Source organism: Macrobrachium nipponense, chromosome 19 (genome assembly GCF_015104395.2).
Source record: "Macrobrachium nipponense isolate FS-2020 chromosome 19, ASM1510439v2, whole genome shotgun sequence".
In the NCBI taxonomy this organism is placed as follows: domain Eukaryota; kingdom Metazoa; phylum Arthropoda; class Malacostraca; order Decapoda; family Palaemonidae; genus Macrobrachium; species Macrobrachium nipponense.
Genome location: NC_061088.1, coordinates 30,577,111 through 30,597,537, shown reverse-complemented (window position 1 = coordinate 30,597,537; position 20,427 = coordinate 30,577,111). Strand labels below are relative to the sequence as shown.

The following is a 20,427-nucleotide window of genomic DNA, read 5'->3' as shown; positions in this document are numbered from 1 at the left end:
GAGAGCTTCTGAGAAAGAACTTGATGTTGTTGTTGTTGTATTAAGCCAACCTTCTTGTTGGTACGGGCCTTTCCCTTGTTCGGCCCGTCGGTGATCTGAAAAGATTCATTAGGTACATGGTTAGTTTTATGAAATTGGAAATATCTTTAGTTGTAGAGATAGGAGTGGACAGGGGATGGATGATGGTGTCAGTAAGAGAGGGCCATCATGTCATATTATAGTAGAAGTTTGAAAGAATGTAAGGCTTTCGAAAATCGGAGAAGCGGTGCAGGTGGGGTTGTCCAACCCTTTACTCCCTTGGGTCCCTGCAGGAGGATTTCAGTTGTAGGTAAAGTTTAAAAGAATGATAGTGGATGATGTGGATAGAGCCTTTCAGTGAGGGGATGTGATGAGGGTGGTTGATGTCACTTTTTAGTTTATTTACCCTGGTGGAGGTAGGTTGTAGAGCACCTGGGCATGCTCTTCTAAGTTTTCAATTATTGTCTTTGTGACTGTGGCAGCTGCATGCTCAGCATCTTGTGCAAGTAATTCATTTTGTGCTGCACCTCTTAGCTGTGCTGTTTCTCTGCATTCCAGCAGGCAGTGAAGGAGTGGTTGCTGTGTTTCTTCTTGACAGTGTTCACATGGTCTAACACTGTTTTCCACGATTTCCCAGCAGGCTTTATATCCTAGCCTGAGTCTGTGGATGACCACAGCAAGTTTTCTTTGCAGGGTGGTTTTTTTGCATTCTTGATTTGTTGCAGTGCAGGTTGTATATGTATTTGCACTCTGTCAATGTGTTTTGTACTTTTGGCTAGCTCATCAGCCCTCTCGTTGCCTGGAATTCCTATGTGACTGGGTATCCAGTTTAAGGTGACAGGTCTTCCTCTTTCGCTGTGCTGGTGCAGCAGTTTTTTAATTCCAGCCAGCAGTGCCTTGTTTTCTTTATTTTTCTGTTGTTGCACGGCTTGCATTGATGACTTTGAGTCGGTGTGGATGATTACAGGACCTTCTCCATTCTCCAGTGAGTACAGCAGTGCCTGTCTTATTGCTGTTAACTCTGTCTACATAGTGGAGGCGTGGTTGGAGGTCCTCCAGCAGGCTGTGAAGTTTCTTGAATATACTGCAGCTCCTGTAGTTTGATTCTCAGGATCTACAGTGCTTTCGGTGTAGTATGTTTGTGGCCCTATGGTCTCAGTGTTTCTGATTGCTTCATAGGCCGCCGCTCTTAGCTCTTCTCTTGTGCAGTCCTCTTTTGCTCTTGGAAGGCTTGTGTATTTATATATTGCAGTGTCCTTCTTCCAGGGTGGTAGTTGTTGTGTGCCCTGTGTTGTGTCTGGACCTAGCTGCAGCAGTGTCTGCCATGCCTAGACTCTTGAAGAAAGAACTTCTGTGGCACGTCCTTTTAAAATCTCGGCCTAGAGAGGTTCCTCCCTCTTCAGGACACGTGGAAATTAATTCCAGAGCAGCCAATGGGAATGAAGAGGTGGTTTAGAGAATGGAGGCTTTCAGTTCATAGGGGAAACTTGAGAATAAATAAAAACAATGAATGAAATTGTTTATAGAGGTATTACTTTTCCTTGGTTCTGGCTTAAAATCCTGATATATATATATATATATATATATATATATATATATATATATAATATAGTATACATCCTTTAGTAATCCCTACAGTTGCACTGACGACAATGTAGCCTACCCCTACGGAGATAATTATCTGTTTATTGTTACTCCTGACCCACTTCCCAACGATTTTCAATGAAATTTTGTAAAGATTGTTTCAAATGCTTGTATAGTGTTTTTACGTTGGATGGAACCAGTATTCAGCAACGGGACCAACGGCTTTACGTGACTTCCGAACCACGTCAAGAGTGAACTTCTATCACCAGAAATACACATCTCATTCCTCAATGGAATGGCCGAGAATCAAACGCATTTGACTGGGTATGCCGTGTTAACCAAAATTACTACCTACATCTCTCTCAATTTCCTTTTTCACAATTAGTACTTGTCTATTTACCTTCTAACCCTTCGCGTTCCAAGCTCGCACTGTCCGTTATAAAGATTTCTCTACTTGAAACACAAATCTCCCTTCTTTTTTTACTAAACAAATCCCCATTAGCTTAACTTTTTGTGGCGACATATCTGATATTCTATTGTACCTCAGCTAAAGCAAGTTTCGCTTGAAGTAAAATATAAATCGCCATATTATTAAAGACCACTTCCAGTTTGTCCTCCACTTGACACAACCATATACTATTACTTTCCTTCGTGTTTTGTCTACTTATGAAAGGTTAATGGCAGATGGTTACTTTCGCCTATACTGGCCCTACAGTTAAGAGGCTGCAACTGGGGCCAAGAGGACTGCAGAGAACCTAAAGTTAAACCTCTTTGAAGCAGAAGCTTGATAAACAATAAAATGAACTTGGATTTACCTCCTCTTTGCTGTTGATGTAGCCAGCAGCATGCTAGACATGCTCTTTGACCAGCCCGTTCACCTTCCTCCAGTTTTTTTGTTTGTTTGTATGGTGTTTACGTTGCATGGAACCAGTGGTTATTCAGTAACGGGACCAACGGCTTTACGTGACTTCCGAACCACGTCGAGAGTGGACATCTCTCACTCCTCAATGGAATGGCCGAGAATCGAACCCGCGACCACCGAGGTGAGAAGCAAACACCAAACCGACCACGCCACTGAGGCGCTACCTTCCTCCTCCAGTGGGCTACAGTTGTTCTATACGGCAGACAGTTTCTTCTGAGCGGCTGGAGACTTTACAACTATCATCATTGATGGGGCTATTCTCATATGGTCCTTGGTAACTGTTAATTCAAAAGGTTTCACATCCCCTCAAATACCTTATTCTTACAATGGTTTCATCTAAACGTTGTTTGTATGATGTTTTTACGTTGCATGGAACCAGTAACCTCCAGAAGATAATCTCAGCAATCCTCTAACCCTTCCCAAGGTATAGACCTAGGCATAATGCCAAACACTGGGGTAACTAGGCCATTCAGCGCTGAAACGGAAATTGACAGTAAAAGGTTTGAAAGGTGTAACAGGAGAAAAACCTCACAGCTGCACTATGAATCAACTGTTTGGAAAGGGTGGACAGTAAGATGGAAGAGAATAATAATGGATGTACAGTAAAAGGAATGACAGTAGTTGCAGCTAGGGGACGAAGGGATGCTGCAAAGAACCTTAAGTAATTCCCAAGGTATATTATAATTGCTAACTACGTTTTCCCACTGATAAATCATGGAATTTGAGACTAGAAGTAATCTTTTCCCCTGGCTTTTATACCACTCACCTTTGAATGAGGGATCCATACTTTGCCTCCAAATCATTGAAGTAGGAATGAACGAACAAAAATTTGGGTCCTACGGCCTAGCTGGTTAAGAGACAGGCATCGTCATCTAAAATACGAGTTCGTAGTCATTTACTGCCTTGTTATTTAATTAAAATGCTAATGAACATGGAGATACAAACTATCTACAAGTTGAAAGACGCTTACATGGAATACATACTAGAGTGAACTCGCCATGCTACATTTGTCAAATTACCTAATGTTCCAACAACTACTGTAATTACATTCAATCTTTTTTCTAAATTCCTTCATCAAACTGCATTTAGTAGATATTCCTCCTAAAGGTACTACAGTGACGAGTGACACAAACAAGTCAAATTCAAGACAAGGATAAAGTTAATTGTCCAGCTTAGTTTACAGCCAAGTGCTGGAAATCATCTTGACACTGAATGCACAGGCTGTCTACAATGTTCCAAGCAGGAGCTCATACAATTTTATGTAAAAACCATGGAAAACGTTCGTTCTAGCTCATACAATCCTATGTAAAAACCATGAGAAACTTGTTCTTTAGTCGATCAGAAAACCAACAGCTTAATTTCAAGATCACAACCTTTCAAGTTTTACAAATCAATTCAAGTGAAGTCAAACTTTATCTCTGCATCAGTAAAAAGCAGCAGCTCCAGTTACCCGATACAATTTTGCGGTTATATGACTAAAAGCTGAATCCCCTTCAAGTAATGAGAGGAATAATTGACACGTGCAAGATCCAAGATTAGTATGACAATAGTTCTGCGAAAGATATTCAAATCGATATTTCGACATTATTTGATGAAGCTGAAGATACATAATTGACTGGGAACCTGCAAAACCATCTTTAAAATCTGGTACTTATTTATTTCTGAGAATACAAACTACCATCTTCCATACAAAAGACATTCTCCTAGTGGAAGCATCATTACAAATCCAGATATACTAAGAATTCATATCCATATATAAAATCTGGATAAAAAGTGTTTTCCCTTTGGAATGGAATGATCAAATACCAAATTATTTATTCCTAGAACCCATCATGGCTACAAAATACAAAAATTAGAATCCAAAAGCAGAGCTTTAGACATAATACCAATTATATAAAAAACAAAAAAAAAAAGGGGAGAAGTGAATGTTGTAGCCTGGACCATCAAATACTCCAAAACAATGGTCAATTTTGGACATTGACTCCAGTTAGGTAGCTTGCACCAGGGTGATTAAGTGTAACTGGCATGTAGAAAAATTCAAAACTAACTGGCCACTGACCCCCTGAAATGTCTTTGGGTAGGACATTGTCTTGAGGCAACAGTAGCATTTTTTTTTCTCTCTTTTTTGCAATTCAGAAAGTTAAGTAAATCTTTGTTTAACCAGACCACTGAACTGATCAACAGCTCTCCTAGAGCTGCCCCAAAGAATTAGATATTTTTTACGTGGCTAGGAACAATTGGTTACCTAGCAATGGGACCTACAGCTTATTGTGGGGATCCAAACCACATTTTCAAGAAATGAATTTCTAATCACCAGAAACAAATTCCTCTAATTCCACGTTGGCAGAGCGGGTATCAAACTCAGGACTACTGAATAGGTAGGTGAACACGTAACCTACTCGTCCAGCGTGGAATTGGCAATTCTGAAAACATAGAACAGTACTCCAATTTATGTGAGCCTCTTCAGTTACATACCATGGTAATGCACTTTGATTCCTAAAACGCATCATTTTGTGGAGGGCAAAACAGTCCTTAGTAGCTTCAGTGGTGATACATGTCTAATAGTACCTTATGAACCTACACTAGAAATGGTCTACATTAGACAGGAAAATACAGTATGAACCTACACTAGAAATGGTCTACATTAGACAGGAAAATACAGTCTCCAGATTTTCTACTCATGTCAACATTTTCTCTCATTTTGCAGACAGCTTGCTCATCTTTATCAGTCAACATATGCATGCAGTATGGCAGCAGTTACATGAAGACTTCGTCTACCCAATGAAGTGTTACACAGCTGTCAACTAGGACCAAAGGTTGAAAGGTTTTTTTCGTCATGGGTTACAAACTTTGGACATCCCAAACACAGGTTGTCATGTGCTGTCCTTGGCCTCCATTACATTCAGTCCCCCTTGCGAGTGGAAGAGGAAGGAGAATCCTTACCCGATGAGTTCATCAAATCGCTATAAATCGCAATTTTAAAGCGGCATAAAACCAGATCCCCACTAACTGGGGACTATATATCTGTATGTACACACACACACACATATATCATTCGAGCTACTCGATAACGTCACTAGGCCGTCCTGATTTCGTTCCCGTCCGACTGGACAGTATAAATAAATAAATAATAAATAATATATATATATATAAATATATCTATATATAGATATATATATAGTATATATATATATACACACACATATATATATATAGATAGATTATATATAAATATATAATATAGATATTAAATTATAAATAAATATTAATAGAATAAAATATTAAATATTAAAACATTATATATATATAGCATAATTATATTTTTAAAATATTATAAATATACTTTATATGATATATATATGATATATATATAAAAAAGTAAAATTTAATAAATATATATATATAAATATATATATATATCTTATATATATATCTATATATATATATATATATATACTATAATACATACTAATATCATTATATATGTATATTATGTATTTTATATTATATATATATATATTATACAAAACACCAATTTCAATATTATACTTCTAACTGGGTCAGGCAGAGAACTTTTAGAATGAGCCTGGTGCTTGCGCTATTGGTCACACAGACCAGAATAACCAGGTTAAAAAAGTGAATACAAAACTATGTCTATTAACTATGTTAATCAAGCACTTATCAAATAACTCTCATAGGACTGGCCTAAAAGGTTTAGCATTTAAATTTCCTTTATTGCAGTTCCTTACAAACTTGATACTTTGATAGAACTTAAGATGAAATTTCCTGGTTTCCAAAACTTGTCATTCACTGCTGGATAAAGCTTAGCCATTCCCACAAGCCAAACACTTCTTTCTTAACAAACATAAAAACTAACCATTAAAATGAGTAAATTTGTTGCAAAATGCAAATCTGAAGTATTAATAAATGAGAGCCCATTCCTAAAAATAAGCCTTTACTCTCGTAGATTACAACTAAAACAGCCCCTCTTCCAGATTTATATGATTTTACTGAAGAAATTTATCATAAAATTATTATTACAGTGTAAAAATGTTATCGAGTACAACATTGCTGAGAGTATGTTTTCCACTGCAGAGCTACTCATCAACCCAAACAAGCTTTGCAGTCAACAGCATACACATTACCTTTAGTGTGGGACTACTACAGTTTTTGAAGTTACTATTCATCTGACTGAGAAGTGATCTGACTTTACTCCGGTAACATGCACAGCTAAGATAATTTCACGTTTCCTGCAGTGGTAGAAAATATGTAAAGGAAATGCCTGAACTGCAATAACTGGAATGGAATATAAATTGGGATGCAATAATTGAACTCAATGGGATGTTTATGTAATCAACTACACTATAAACAATTTTCAATCACTATACCAATATCTTTTTGAAACTCCCATTCCCATTAGCGCTTTGTTATGTCTAGAAACTTGGAAGAAAACACCAGGTACCCATTCTACTTTTACTTTTCATGGAATTGTCACCAAAATTTCCACAATGATTTCCAAACTAGAGAAAAGGGTAGACTGCTTGTTCCTCTGCCATTACAAATATGATTTCACGATCTGGAAACACTTGTCCATAATGAACTGGAGCTTTTTGACAAGTTCTAATATCAATAGAGCACTTCAAAACTTTAATCCTATCAGTAAGAACCTTTCTCCCTTAGTGTACTACAGCATCAGAGGCCCTCGAACAACTCCAGCAACGACATTTCAATTTCTGACAGAAATGACATGCATGTCTTTAAAGACTACTAATTGGGTGGAAGTGATGACTTATCCATTTCGCTGTGTAAAATATTTGTACTTTATTGTTCCAAAATTCTAGGTGTCATTTTTGCATAACAGAAGACATTTGGGCTTTTTATTATAAAAAAATAGGCATCAGTAGGAATGACATTTTGTTATAATGAGGAAGCACATCCTCCTCAAAACAAAAATCTTTGGTCTAAAGAGGCTTTGACTACCTTCAATTGTTCAATTTCTAATAGAAAAAATGCTAGACAAAACTTCCATAGTAAAAGTGGTTTCAGATTCTTTCCATTTTTATTCTATAAAACATATCCAATTAACAAAAACTAGTCTATATATTTTCTCCATGCATAGGCTATTCTTACAGTCAATGAGCCATTTGACTAACATGTTAATGTACTTCAAACAGTACTTCATGATAACTTACAAACCTTTCACAGTAGTTATGCTTTGTATAAAAAAAATCCACTCTACTGTAAACATTAGAAACACCTAAAACTACCAAAACGAGTACTCACGACATTTGTAGGTAGAGTTTTACAATATCAACAGCTTTCTTGTAAAAAAGACTTGACCTTTTACACAATTACCAAGAGTTTCCAGGCATGAATTAATTTACAAATCATAAACCTTAGTTGTACTCTGTAAAATCAAACACCTCCTCCAAAGTAACCATACATTATCTTGACTTACAATTAACAAAAAAAGTACTCATTATTACTAATGGATAAAGTGCTTTAAATGACTACTAAAAGCTTCCTTAAACAAAGACCTCTATCCTTTATACAATTTCCAAGTTTTCAATTTGAATCAAGTACATAAAAATCAAGTTACCCCTGGCTTTACTCCTGGTTAAGTTTTAATGATGTTTGCACAATTTCCTGGAACATGGTGTAAAAAAAGCACTTGAAGGAAACCAAAACTCAATTTGTGTAACACGGTACGGTGGTCAAAGCTTCTTTAGTACCAATAATAAAATACTCAAATGTTTCAATGGCCATGCACCGAGTATAAAATGAATCAAATCTTAGTAACTAGAACTTTTGGTTCAAACATTTTATATTATAAAGCCTTGTTACGGGCTTACTACACAGACTTGACTTCAATTCAAAAGAGGGATGAGGCTTATTACTATAGGTATTAACGACGTGGAGGTCCACCTCTGCCTCTTCCACGTGGACCGCCACGTCCTCTACCACCACGTCCACCTCCTCGGCCACGTCCGCCCCGCCCACCTGCAAAGCCAATTCATTATAATTAGTAACGGTTACCACATTTGTAATGTTCAAGTTATTAAACAAAAAAAAAAACTTACTTCAGAGGTTTATATTTCATTCATACACACTTGTACAATGAAACTATTTTCTAAGTAAAGGACCATGGGCCTGGCAAAATGCCATAATCTAGACAAATCCCAAAGAAAAATAAAAGATGAGGAGGACGAGAGTGAGCCAGCCATGAAAAAAGCAAATGGGCAAACTAGCTTTAAAGGGAGAGACACTGTTAGTGACCATTGTAACACAAGTGATTAATGCTATCTACAGAAATACTGTCAAGATGGCACATGGGCTTTTACAAGGCTGACTTATGGGAAACATCTATAGTAGTAACTGTATAGTAACTTGTGGTAGAAAAGGTAAGCAAATTCCTTGCCTTCGATTCAACATAACCAAGGTAAACAAAACAAAGCTGCTCTAATATACAAGTAATACTTCCAAAAGGGATTAATGGGGTCAACAGAAGCTTAAGAATTATGTAAACTCAGATGGCACTCTACAACTAACTTTTTTCAAAATATATTTAGCATTATGAAATTACTCCCTATCACCCAAAATGTTGATATAGTAAAAGGACCCATTACAACCAACAAAAATAATTCAGGAAGGACCACCCCAAATCTAAAAAGGTTATGAGATTCTCCTTTAACACACACTTAAACCCTGTATATGGGATTCTAATTTGATACACTTTTCAATCTTGTTAATAAATGATGAAAGGGAAATTACAGACAGGCTAAGCAAGCAAATGGCTGTGAGGTGAAAGTATTTAAGTGGAGGGTTGAAAACAGGATGTGGAAACAAGGTATAACTGGAGCTCGTCAGAAAGAAGGTATCACTGGATTATGTCAGTACAGTACTGCAGTGAGAATAACTTACAGGGTTGGGCAGAATGATTTACTTTTATAAAGAACAGTAAGATTTACTTACATCTAACATAACAGCTTTGTAAAAACTCAGCAGTTAGTTAATCAACTTATAATTATGACAAAATATTTTGAGAAGATTTATATCCTATACATACTGTCATTAACATTCACTTTTTGACTGAAAATAGGCAATCCACACAAAACATGTTTTATTATACTATATTTATTATCTATGGGTGGAAAGTGGGTCATGAGGGGTGGTCAGAGAGTAAACGAGGGTTATAGTAGATTCACATGAGCCACGCATCTGATGTCTAGGCTTGTCCCTTACGACACTCCTGATTGGCTGTCGACAAGCCAATCACAGGGCTGGAAACTGTCTTGCTCAAGAGTTCACATAAGGAGGATGTATGTTCACACTCTTTCAAAAATTATAACTTTCATTACACCTGTTTCACCAGCAGAAAAGGAGTGTTTCCATATTCAAGGATTATAATGATATAAGAATCATGAAAAAAATTATATAATAAAAAGGAATAATGAGAGGCATATAGGAGAAATGATTGTAGGAAAAAAAATCAATGGGATAAATGAATTTCCTCCATAAGGTATCAATATCTAAGTAACAATTCTTTCATATAGAGATTTCTACTATAGGATATGAAAGGGTGATGGTGATAATGATAGTGACGATGATGATGATAATGAAATCTTAATATTCTTTTCCCCCTTCAGACTTCTTCTATTGAGGTGTTGTAATCATGATGATGACGTCAACGAGTGATCATGTGAGCAACACCTGACTACACGAAGATAAGAGAGAGAGATTAATATTCTTAATCTTTTGCTTATTTTCATATTGATAGCCCTACCAACAATTTGTTTGGTAGCATTATCTTCCATTACATTTAAGTTACGAAACTGTATGAAACACAAGATGATAAATGATGAATGCACTGGCATCTCATGAAAGGAATGAAAGAATGTTTTACATTAAGAATTTCATGTTTATTTCATTATAAATATTTTAGCATTAAGTTTACTGAAGTAGTACATAATTGTTATATCATTATAATAATTAATTAGCTTGAAGACATTTAGTGATGAAATTTGGAAACTCCTTTTCTACAGGTAAAACTGAGGTGTAATGAAAGTTATAATTTTTAAAGTGTCTGAACATACATCCTCCCTATGTGAACTCTCGAGCGAGACAGTTTCCAGCCCTGTGATTGGCTTATCAACAGCCAATCAAGAGCATTGTAAGGGACAGGCCTAGACAAGAGAGGCACGGCTCATGTGAATCTACTATAGTAAGTGTGACAAACTCAGTTTTAAAATTTTTTAAACTGAACTTCTTATAGGCATTTGCCTAAGCAGTTTTCTCAACTGGGTGTCACAGTTACATAAACAGCCTATTGCAAATGATCTAAGAAGCCTTTTCATCCCCTAATCTACATTCTATATTTCTTATTGTATTTCTTTATTAATGTAAATAAATTCTTCTGTTAAAACAGGATACGTCTCTAGTATAAAAGGCCCATTAATACACTCTGCTTTTAAGCTAAGGACTGTATTTCGGTGGACCGACTTGCACCCTTACCAAGTAGTGAATGACAGAAGTTACATTGGCATATCTCCCACTATATATTTTCCCAATGTAACTTATGTCATTCACGACTTGATAAGGGTGGGAATCAGTCCACCTAAATACAGTCCTTAGCTTTAAACTAGTTTTTTTTAATAGGACTTTCATTTTATGTTAACCTTTACTAACACTTGTCATTTTGTTATATTTCCTATTTTTTTATTTTTAAGGCTAAATCTTATGGGTGAACATATTTTTATGATGAAACAGTTTCAAGTATACTTATCCAGTAATCACATAGCTTAAAGTTCCACTTATACAGCAGCTTGAATTCAAAATATTGCAGTTAACACTTCACACTATTGTGTAGGCAACCAATCCCGTCCACTAGTGGGAGAATATGAATGACTATGAGCAGTAAACTCAGTTTTGTTCATATCTTATGTTCATCAGTGGGGGGGAGGGAGGGCTCTATCATGTAATTACTAGGTAAGTATAATTAAAACTTTTATTATAAAAATATAATATAAATTGAAACAGAAATGCTGCTAGCATTAAATGCACCGCTTGTTTTCTTATCAGTTAAAAGCTACTGGGATAATGCCTCTGGTTGGTGCTCAACCTGTAGTGGCGTGGCAGTATAGCCAGGGGTCACCTCCTACTTAGTGGAAACTTTGCAGCAAAGGAAGTACTCCAATGGCTAACAAAGCATGATAGGTGCCCGCCCTTGGCCTGGGCACAGCACCAAAATAAAACACTTAGATAAATCCACAACCCATCCACTGAGAGTGGTGGTTGCTTCAGGTCCATTGCACCCCTGGCTCTGAAAGACTCAACACCTTATTACAAGGTGGAAAAATAATAGGAAAAAATCCTATGCTTCCTTCCTCTATTATACCATGCCAGTCACTAGATATGACCTAAACACTTTTAACTTGGCAGAATGGACGTAAGAGGCATGAGATACATAAGCTAAAGGGTAAAAGGTTAATGTGGCTTTCTTACCTTGACTTATATGAAGGCAAACTGCTCTCTTAATTCTGAGTGTGCCTCAATGTAAAATTCCATAGGTGTAATATGTTCTTGTCAGTGGATGAAAACATCTTGCCATAAGCAAATGATCCTCTGAAAACTCCAAATAGACAGTGGACCTCCCTATTCTACCACAGTTGTAGAGTATTTGGACTTTCGGAGAACGAATCTAGTGTCGGTCTATAGATGGAGCCAGACGCTTGGGACTGGTGGGCCATCGAGGGAGCTGATGGGAGCTAAGCACAAGATGGCGCTAGGCTGTAACTGGAGCCAAATGAATGGGCACTAGGTGAGCTGAACACCAAACAAGCTCAAGGCTCATGGCTCTATAGCTGGTGTCAGACAGTAGATTACGCCAAATTGTAGCTGTTCCCGACGCCAGCAGAGTTAGGAGTTCTGGTTTCCCTGCTTAGGAAAGTGAAATGCACAGGACAATTATACTTCCAGTAGAATGATGCAGATTGGAAGGGCCATCTGTCCCTGAAAGCTAAAGAGGCTAAAACTCACTAGTATGTCCTAGCCTAACCCATAGGATACTCATAAGGGTGTCTTCCGAGTAAGGGGATTAAGAGAACAATAGGGGAACAAGCAATGAACATGGACATTTATTAAGGTTCCAGGAGACCTGACCCCTTCCGTGCTTTAACACTGGCTCTTACTGCTGCAAAGGAAACACACCTTCAATTTTCGGTTAGGATGTTGACTTCTTGAAAGCCTTGGAAGGGAATCGGATGTTTGCTCTCAGTCTGGATTATGACCTTGACTACCCCCTCAAAAGGGCAACTGTTGTACAGGGGAAGAGGCTTTAGCACTCCTGAGTCAAGATCTCCCTAGAACGTTTTAAAGAATGCAGCAAGTCACAAGTTGACTTCCTTTGCAACTCGGAAATGATACCACTTAGCACTGTTAGTGGAAAGAGGTGAATCATGAACTAATGGGGAAAAAACAAACAAAAGCACTGACTTCTGCACTGAAGGTAAAGGAACAATAAAGTTAATGTTTCTTAAATATCCACAAAGTAAAGGTGGATGCCAACTCCAGAAAGCCACCCCAACTGCTGTAAAAAAAATAATGAAAGAATAGAAGAGAATTCTGCAGTGGCAGAGCGCCTACTCCACAATCCAACAAGCTGATCACTTCAAACACCTTGAATAGATTTCTTAGAAAGTGAACCAACTTGGCTGGGGAAAAACCAGCAATATATTTCGCTCAGGGTCTTCCTTGCTGAAGTAGAAAGCACCATACTGGCTAGCTTAACTGTGTCCCGAGGATAAACTACTCATTTGGAAGACTGGGAAGTCCTTCAAAAAGAAACGAAGGGAAGCATTAACAGTTGGGAGGTGAAGCCTCTTCCAGATTTGACTCTCTTCTGCTGAAACAAACTGGCGACAAGGAGGCCTCTACTGCATTAGAAACAGAGGAAGGTTTGAGAAAAATCTAAAAAGACAACCAAACACTGATGGATGGGGAGCCCAAGCTGGGCCCAGTACTGCCAAAGTAGCACTTGAAGAAGTAAATGAAGAAAAGTGCTGGTGCCAACTGGGGCCTGGGCTTCGATGGCGCTCGGAAACAGCAGTACGCTCGACTATTGGGCCCTCGCCAATCTCTGGGAGCTCGGTCACTACTATTTGCTTGCAGATTACTAAGTGTTCTGGTGATCATGGGTGCTCTGGTGCCAATGGGCTCTCTAATGCCAAAGGGCGCCATGGTGCTATAGGGTATTCAGGAGCCCAAGAATGGTCTTAAGTCTGATATCTTGCACCACTGGGGGCTCAGTAAATGAACTGACGATCTTTCAGACACTACAAGGCATTCCGACTGAGAAAAAATAGATTCTTTGCGAAACAATACGTTGAAAAAAATTCTCTGGACTATCCCAGAAAACTACAAAAAAAAAAAAAAAAAAAGTCTTGTTTCTTTACCCTTCTTGAGAGGCACCTGAGGGGTGGTAGACACGACCACTGCTGACCTTTTCAATGGTTAGTACTCTCGCTAGAGCACCACTGGCACCTCTGTTCAGGGATTGAAGCCTCAGAACTAGAGGAAAATCTATTACTGGAATAGGAGCCTTTTGACTGGTTGTCTGTCTTCACCTGGGATTTTCTACAGGCGCAACTAAGAGGCTGACTACACGGTAGACCCCTTGGACTCCACTGGACAACCAGTATGTCCTTTCCCAGGGAAGAAAAAAAAAAAACACACACTAAAATCTAGGATATCTGGCAGGCTAGATAGCCACCACTTCCACCACACCTCCATGAATTATCTTATCAGTGGCTGTCTGTTGACTCTGAAAAGAGGCTCGACAAGAGCAGCTACCCGGAGCCAAACCTGACAGCCACAGCACCAGGATCCCTAACTCAAAAAGTCAGGACAATCGCACTATATGGACTCCTTTTCATTGGTTGTCTATCAAAACCTGCAGACAACAGGTTCGACTGAGGGTTAACTATCCGGAGGCAAACCCTTATGAACCCCATAGACCGACAGTATACCTTCTCCTAGGTCAGGGGGAGTATGACAGGGACTAGGTTAGGATATTCGATAGGGTCGGAAAGCTACATCATCCTTTGCATATCCAGTAAGATGCCTTTCCAATGGCCATCTGCCAATACCTGGGACCAGCAACAGGTTTGACTGAGGGAGCGACTACTTATGTGTAAAGCCCCACCCCCCTCTCTTGGGTTACCAGTCTGACTCCTCCCCTGCACTGTGGAGTATGACAATAACCTTCACCTAGGAGAACCAAGGACGAATAGCCACCTCCTCCACTGCACAACACTCCAATATCACAGGGTCAACACTCCTAAACCTGACACACATTATTTTTTAGTTTTATCTCATCAGCATCATAATCTTCCAGAAAAGGAGTCTATACAGTAATACCTTAATCTTACGCGATTCAAGTTGTGCAAATTCACAATAGCGCAAACTTTTCATTGGAACCAAACTAATTATCATATGTGAGTATTTCACACAAAAGCAACATTTTGGAATCCTGGAGGAACCCTACAAAGGTGTTTGATCAATTTCTTTTAATGTAATTTATAAGTTTTCAAGCTTTTATTTATACGAGGGTTGTCCGTAAAAGAAAGTTCCCAAAGATTTTTCACAATGAAAAACATGATTATTGGCATTGAATAATACATTTTTGGAAAGCTTAAAACTTTTTCCTATTTTTTGACAATCGCTGTTGTGATCAATGCATTTTTGCATGCGGTGTACCATCTTCTTTAAGCCTGAATAGTAGAACTCTCCTGCCGCTCCGCGAAGGTGGCTTAAAACCTTTTCTTTCAGCTCCTCTCTGGTTCTGAAATGCTAATGTACGTCTGTCTTTGAATTCTCTGCACCATTTGCGCCTGTGTTGTACACTCATACTTTTCTCCGTAGACTTCACACAGTTGGGAATGAATATCCACTAGTGCAGTGTGAGCGTGATTCGCACCTGGCGGGAGAAGCGAGTGGGAGCTCCATCTCTATCGGCTGCCAAGCCAAGGCTGAGCGTCGCAGACAGCTCCCCGGAGTGGGGGACTGGGAAAGGGGGAACCAAGCTACACGCCAGTGTCACCGGATCCCGCGGAACAGCGTTCCTCGCAACAGCAGCTCCTTGAGAACCTTATTATATTGACAACCCAAGTAAATTAAATAACATTAAATTATAAAAATAATTTCTCTCTCTCTCTCTCTCTTTTACCGAGATGAGAGAACTTTTATGGTACATGTAGTATGTATACTATGTTTATTAATATTTTCAATTATTATTAATAATACAAATAACAATATAACTGTAATTACAAAATTTGTGACAGTACTTTAAAGAAATAAACTTTCCATTTCACTTTTAACTAAGAACAACTCTATCTCTCACTCTCTTACTGAGATGAGAGAATTTTTATGATACATCTACTACACGTTTATTAGTATTGCAAATAATAATAATAATAACTTTCACCTTTACCTTCTAGAACTGTAAATGCCTGTTCTAAAACAGACACCCAAGTTGTATTAATCCAAATTAAAAAGCACTGTTTATTCATGAAAAGTAATTTCAAAAACAGAGAGAAAGAGACAGAATAAAGAATTCTTAATAGTTGTTGAGACTTCTAAATATAGATTGGTTGGCCGGGAGGGGAGAAAGAAAAGAGAACTATGTTAAACATATGTAATCTTCACACAATCCTATATTTTTACCACAATCCTATATTTTTACCAACTATTTGCTTCTTTTTTTATGGGTAAGGTGTTAAGCTAACTTTTAAATGGAATTACAGTAAATTTAATTTCATTTAATACTTAGCTTAATATTTAGAGAGCATGATTAGGGTCACATTTAGTATTCAAACTCTAAAGGTAAGCATTATTAGCATTTTTAGTGACCGCCAAACTTACGCGAAAATTCCCCTTGCGCGAGGGGGTCTGAAATCTAACCTCGCATAAGTTCGGGGTATTACTGCAGTTCTTCTCTTTTTGTATGATCTTCTATTTGGTCATATTAGACACTGACCATGGGTGCTCGTGGATGCTTTTTGGGTGCTCATGGATGCCCATAGACACTCCTGACAGCTAAAAAACACATGGGCGCTCATGGACATTCTGGCACTTATGAGCACTCAAAGATGCTCTGGCGCTTATGAGCACTTATGGACGCTCTGGTGCTTATAAGAACTTTGACACTTGCTTCCCTAGAGCCTCTGTTCAGGGTGCTTATGGGAGCTTAAGCACTTATGGGCACTGGCGCTCGGGCCATTGTAGCATCTGCGCCATAAGGAAGAAGGCACTAATATGTGTCCTCGAACACTCGTAGTACGAGTTGGTGTCATGTTGAAGTGAGCACTTCTGCTTGAAGAGAGGAGTTTACACAATCTCCGCATCAACTTAGATGCGTGCCTTCCTTGTGGAGGAGAAATGAGAAGTCTAAAAAAATTCTTCAAAATTAACTGCCGAAGCAAGTATTATCCCGAGTAATTGCTGGGACAGACTCTCAGCTGATGATAACATTGTCTTCCATAAGTACCATTCTCTCCTACTACTGTCTGGCCTTACACTTTAATTCTTTGCAAGGGAAAATGCAAGGATTAAATAAATATAATTTACCAACTGATAGCAAGACTAGGTTTGGCGAACAAAATGCTCTAAACTTTGCCCCAAAATGGAATGACAAAATATTCCAGAATTAGCTTTAAAGCAAATATTGATCAAACAGTTTACAAGTAGCTTACGGCCTATAAACATCAACGCACAAATCTTGGCCTAAAGGAATGACCAAGATACAAGAATTCAGGTTTTAGGGCAATTGTTCAACGATGTCTAGTGAATCGCCTACTCTCTATAAACATCATCAAAGTAGAAAAATAATTTTTTTGGCCTATGTGGATGGCATCAGATAACAAAACTACCTATTTTGAGGACAAAACTAAATAGGCAGCTCACAAGAAGCTTATGAATGATGAACATTCACAAATACTTTTAAGGCAGTCATTTAACATCTACTGAATATATAAACAACACTGTTTAACAACGTCTAGTGAATATACAAACACCATTGTTTAACGACGTCCAGTGCATATATATAGAACACTGATGTAAAATCTGGGCTAAAGTAAGATACAAGATTTACCTCCAAGGCAAAACAAAATTGGCAACTCACAAGATGCCTACGCAAAAAAAAAAAAAAAGGCAAAAAATGTCTAGCTTTTAATCTAAAAGAATGACTAAATATTCAAGTATTTCCCTGAGGTAATAACCAGTTTTTTTAGTATTATACTCTGAAAACACGCTTCAAAAATTAAATAACACGGCTAAACTATATATAGCAAGGGTTTACAAGTAATGAAGCCCGGTAAACAGAAAAACAATTTAAGTTTAGCCTAAACGTAACATACAATAATTACTTTGGGGACCTAACTATCATTACTGGCTCGCAAGCATAAACAAAGACTAGTTGATGAATCAACTCAATACTGTAATAACAAAAAGGTAAAAAAACTCATCCTGAGATTCCACTGAAAGTTACTAAAATATGCATTCCAGTGGAAATGCACACCACTGAAATCCAGTTAAATAACCAGAAAATAATGAACAAGCTACTGCCGTCACTGGTGTTTACCAGACAACAGAAGGTACAAAACTGAGTTTGCTGCTCATAGTCATTCTTACACAATGGTGTGAAGTGTTATCAGCAAAATTTTAATTTCAAGCTGCTGTTTAAGTGGACATTATAGCTGTGTAATTACTGGGTAAGTTACATAATTAAAAATTCTAATTACGTACAGTTTCTCCTCTTTCACTGTTGCCTTGCTTAGTTGTAGTTTAGGAAACTTTCCTCTTCTAAAGTAATCTTGCTTAAGTGTGCACTTAAAGTGGCTTCTAACTAATGTATCTTTTCTGCTAATTTTGTTTTTGGGAAAACATTCTTTAAATACTTGGGAGAACCAGACATTGGTTTGATGCACACGGGAAATAAGATATTCTTGGACTATATGTGATATTCTTATCCACCAATGCAGCATTTATATCTGCATATTTCTTGATGGTCTTACATTCAAGCAAACCACAAACTGAAAACAAATCTAGCAAGCATGTAATTTTATCGTAATCCTATGTTTGGAATAATTTCTGCACTAAAGTAGTTTGGAACCATTGCACACAGGTTGTCACCAAATTTGATTTACAGTAAGCAATAATTCTACGGTTTATGAGGCCCTGCTGATAAAAATTAAAAATCTTCCCAAGTTGCAAGTTCCAAATAGTGAATCAAAATGCATGTAGATTTTGATTGCCTTTACACTCTTACTCATAATCTAATTTTGGTAAAACTTATTTCTGAAGTTCTGTTTATTTTCGGTTTCCCCAGTTGCCATGCATGCTTGAGAGGGCCACAGCTTTTCAGATAGGTGTAGTAGTTCCTTGATCAACAAGTCACAGTTAGGAAATGGATGTACTGCTCTATGATGACTGCCCCAAATGAAACCACTCATGTGTGAATCACTGTTCATACCAGAGGGCCTGCCAGTCCAAGAATACATCTACCTCCCTGAGTATATATCTTAACAATACAACTTTCCACACACTTGCGCCCATTCAGTACAAGACAAAGCTAGAAGATAGAAGAATGGAAACTGAAGCAGATATATGATCAAGGTAGAAAGGGGATATAACTACAGCCCAAAGGGGTTCTCCAAAACAGCTCTTTAGTAATGTGCTTTATGAGGCATTAAAGGCATTTATATCTACAGGTTGTTTTGTGTGAGGATAACAGTTAACAGAAGATAGTCATTATGAAAACCACTAAGAATGCCAAAGGGCTTATGTACAGTATCAATGTATACAAAAGATAAAGATATTGTTTAAAAAATGAAAACTACAAGACTGCCGATATATATAAGCTATAACAACTAGATATAAAAATATTATTTAAAAACTGACAACTACAAGACTACCGAGATATATAAGCTATAACTTTGGCTAATACCAAAGAGCCCAAAAATGTTTGTATAACAAATAAGGACTGTGCACAAAATTTAATTAGCATACAGAGCCACAGCAAGACTGAATGCTGTTTCATCTGCTTCTAAAAAACTGAAAAATACCAAGATTCCACCACTTACCACGGCCACCCATTCCTCTACCCCTTCTGGCACGTGGACCATCATCAATAAGGAGATTCTCCAAAGGCAGAGACTCAGGCAGAATGAAATACCTAATGTTGTTTCCTCGAATAGTAAGTGTGTCGTAACTAACAGGTTCACTATTTTTCAGCGTCATCTTCACACTTTTTAAATGTGTGTTCATTGCAACATCCACACCTGTAACAAAATATTTTCATATTATGCAGTCAAATCATGTCACTTGCAATACAATGAAAACTTGTTAAAATGCTTTTAAACACTTCAAGAACTAGTAAATGCTCAAGTAAAGTTCACCAACTGACCTGTAATGGTTCCCTGAACTTGTGTTCCATTTTTCAATTCAATTGTCACTGTCTCATGACTGAGTTTCATAAGAAACCTGAAAAGATAAACAATATGGTATCAGGTGCTAACCTACAATCAAGTTAAACTTCCTCGCATATCAGACAAATAAATTGTTAGTTTTATACGAGAACAAGGTCTATGAGTATGGTGACCCTTTTAAATACTGTATTAAATTTTAGTTACAAAAATAATTTCATTGCACTAAAACTGGAAAGAGGACATAGCAATAAGTCTTGTCAATTTTGTCTAACCCAGTTATATTTCAAGGTTCACATCAATGCAACTACAGTACAAGTTATGGAGGAATGATATTTTGTCTGGAATAATAGGAAAATCCATACATAACTCAAGTCAGTACAACATTATGTATATATGACTGATAAATTTGTTAAAATCACTTAT

General features: G+C 37.6%; 1 protein-coding gene and 1 long non-coding RNA gene across 2 annotated transcripts; both read right to left on the bottom strand.

The window, feature by feature from the left end:
- Nucleotides 1–4,160: 4,160 nt before the first annotated feature.
- LOC135215583 (uncharacterized) lies at nucleotides 4,161–5,642 on the bottom strand. The gene is made up of 2 exons (XR_010314732.1): nucleotides 5,148–5,642; nucleotides 4,161–5,101 (listed from the first exon to the last, which is right to left on the bottom strand). It is a non-coding gene; the product is annotated as an uncharacterized LOC135215583 (long non-coding RNA).
- A 2,586-nt stretch (nucleotides 5,643–8,228) lies between these two features.
- LOC135215575 (probable small nuclear ribonucleoprotein Sm D1) lies at nucleotides 8,229–20,122 on the bottom strand. Its single transcript, XM_064250439.1, has 3 exons — nucleotides 19,983–20,122; nucleotides 19,660–19,857; nucleotides 8,229–8,524 (listed from the first exon to the last, which is right to left on the bottom strand). Exons 1-3 carry the CDS (start codon nucleotides 20,050–20,052, stop codon nucleotides 8,430–8,432), a joined length of 363 nt encoding a protein of 120 aa, XP_064106509.1. The 5' UTR covers nucleotides 20,053–20,122; the 3' UTR covers nucleotides 8,229–8,429.
- Nucleotides 20,123–20,427: the final 305 nt, after the last annotated feature.

What these genes read in the sequence shown, in the direction of transcription:
- LOC135215575 (XM_064250439.1), bottom strand. Translation starts at nt 20,052, where the DNA reads ATGAAACTCAGTCATGAGACAGTGACAATTGAATTGAAAAATGGAACA. An exon ending in AGTTCAGGGAACCATTACAG is followed by an intron (nt 19,858 to 19,982) that starts GTCAGTTGGTGA and finishes ATTTTGTTACAG; the next exon opens with GTGTGGATGTTGCAATGAAC. An exon ending in TAGAGGAATGGGTGGCCGTG is followed by an intron (nt 8,525 to 19,659) that starts GTAAGTGGTGGA and finishes TTGGCTTTGCAG; the next exon opens with GTGGGCGGGGCGGACGTGGC.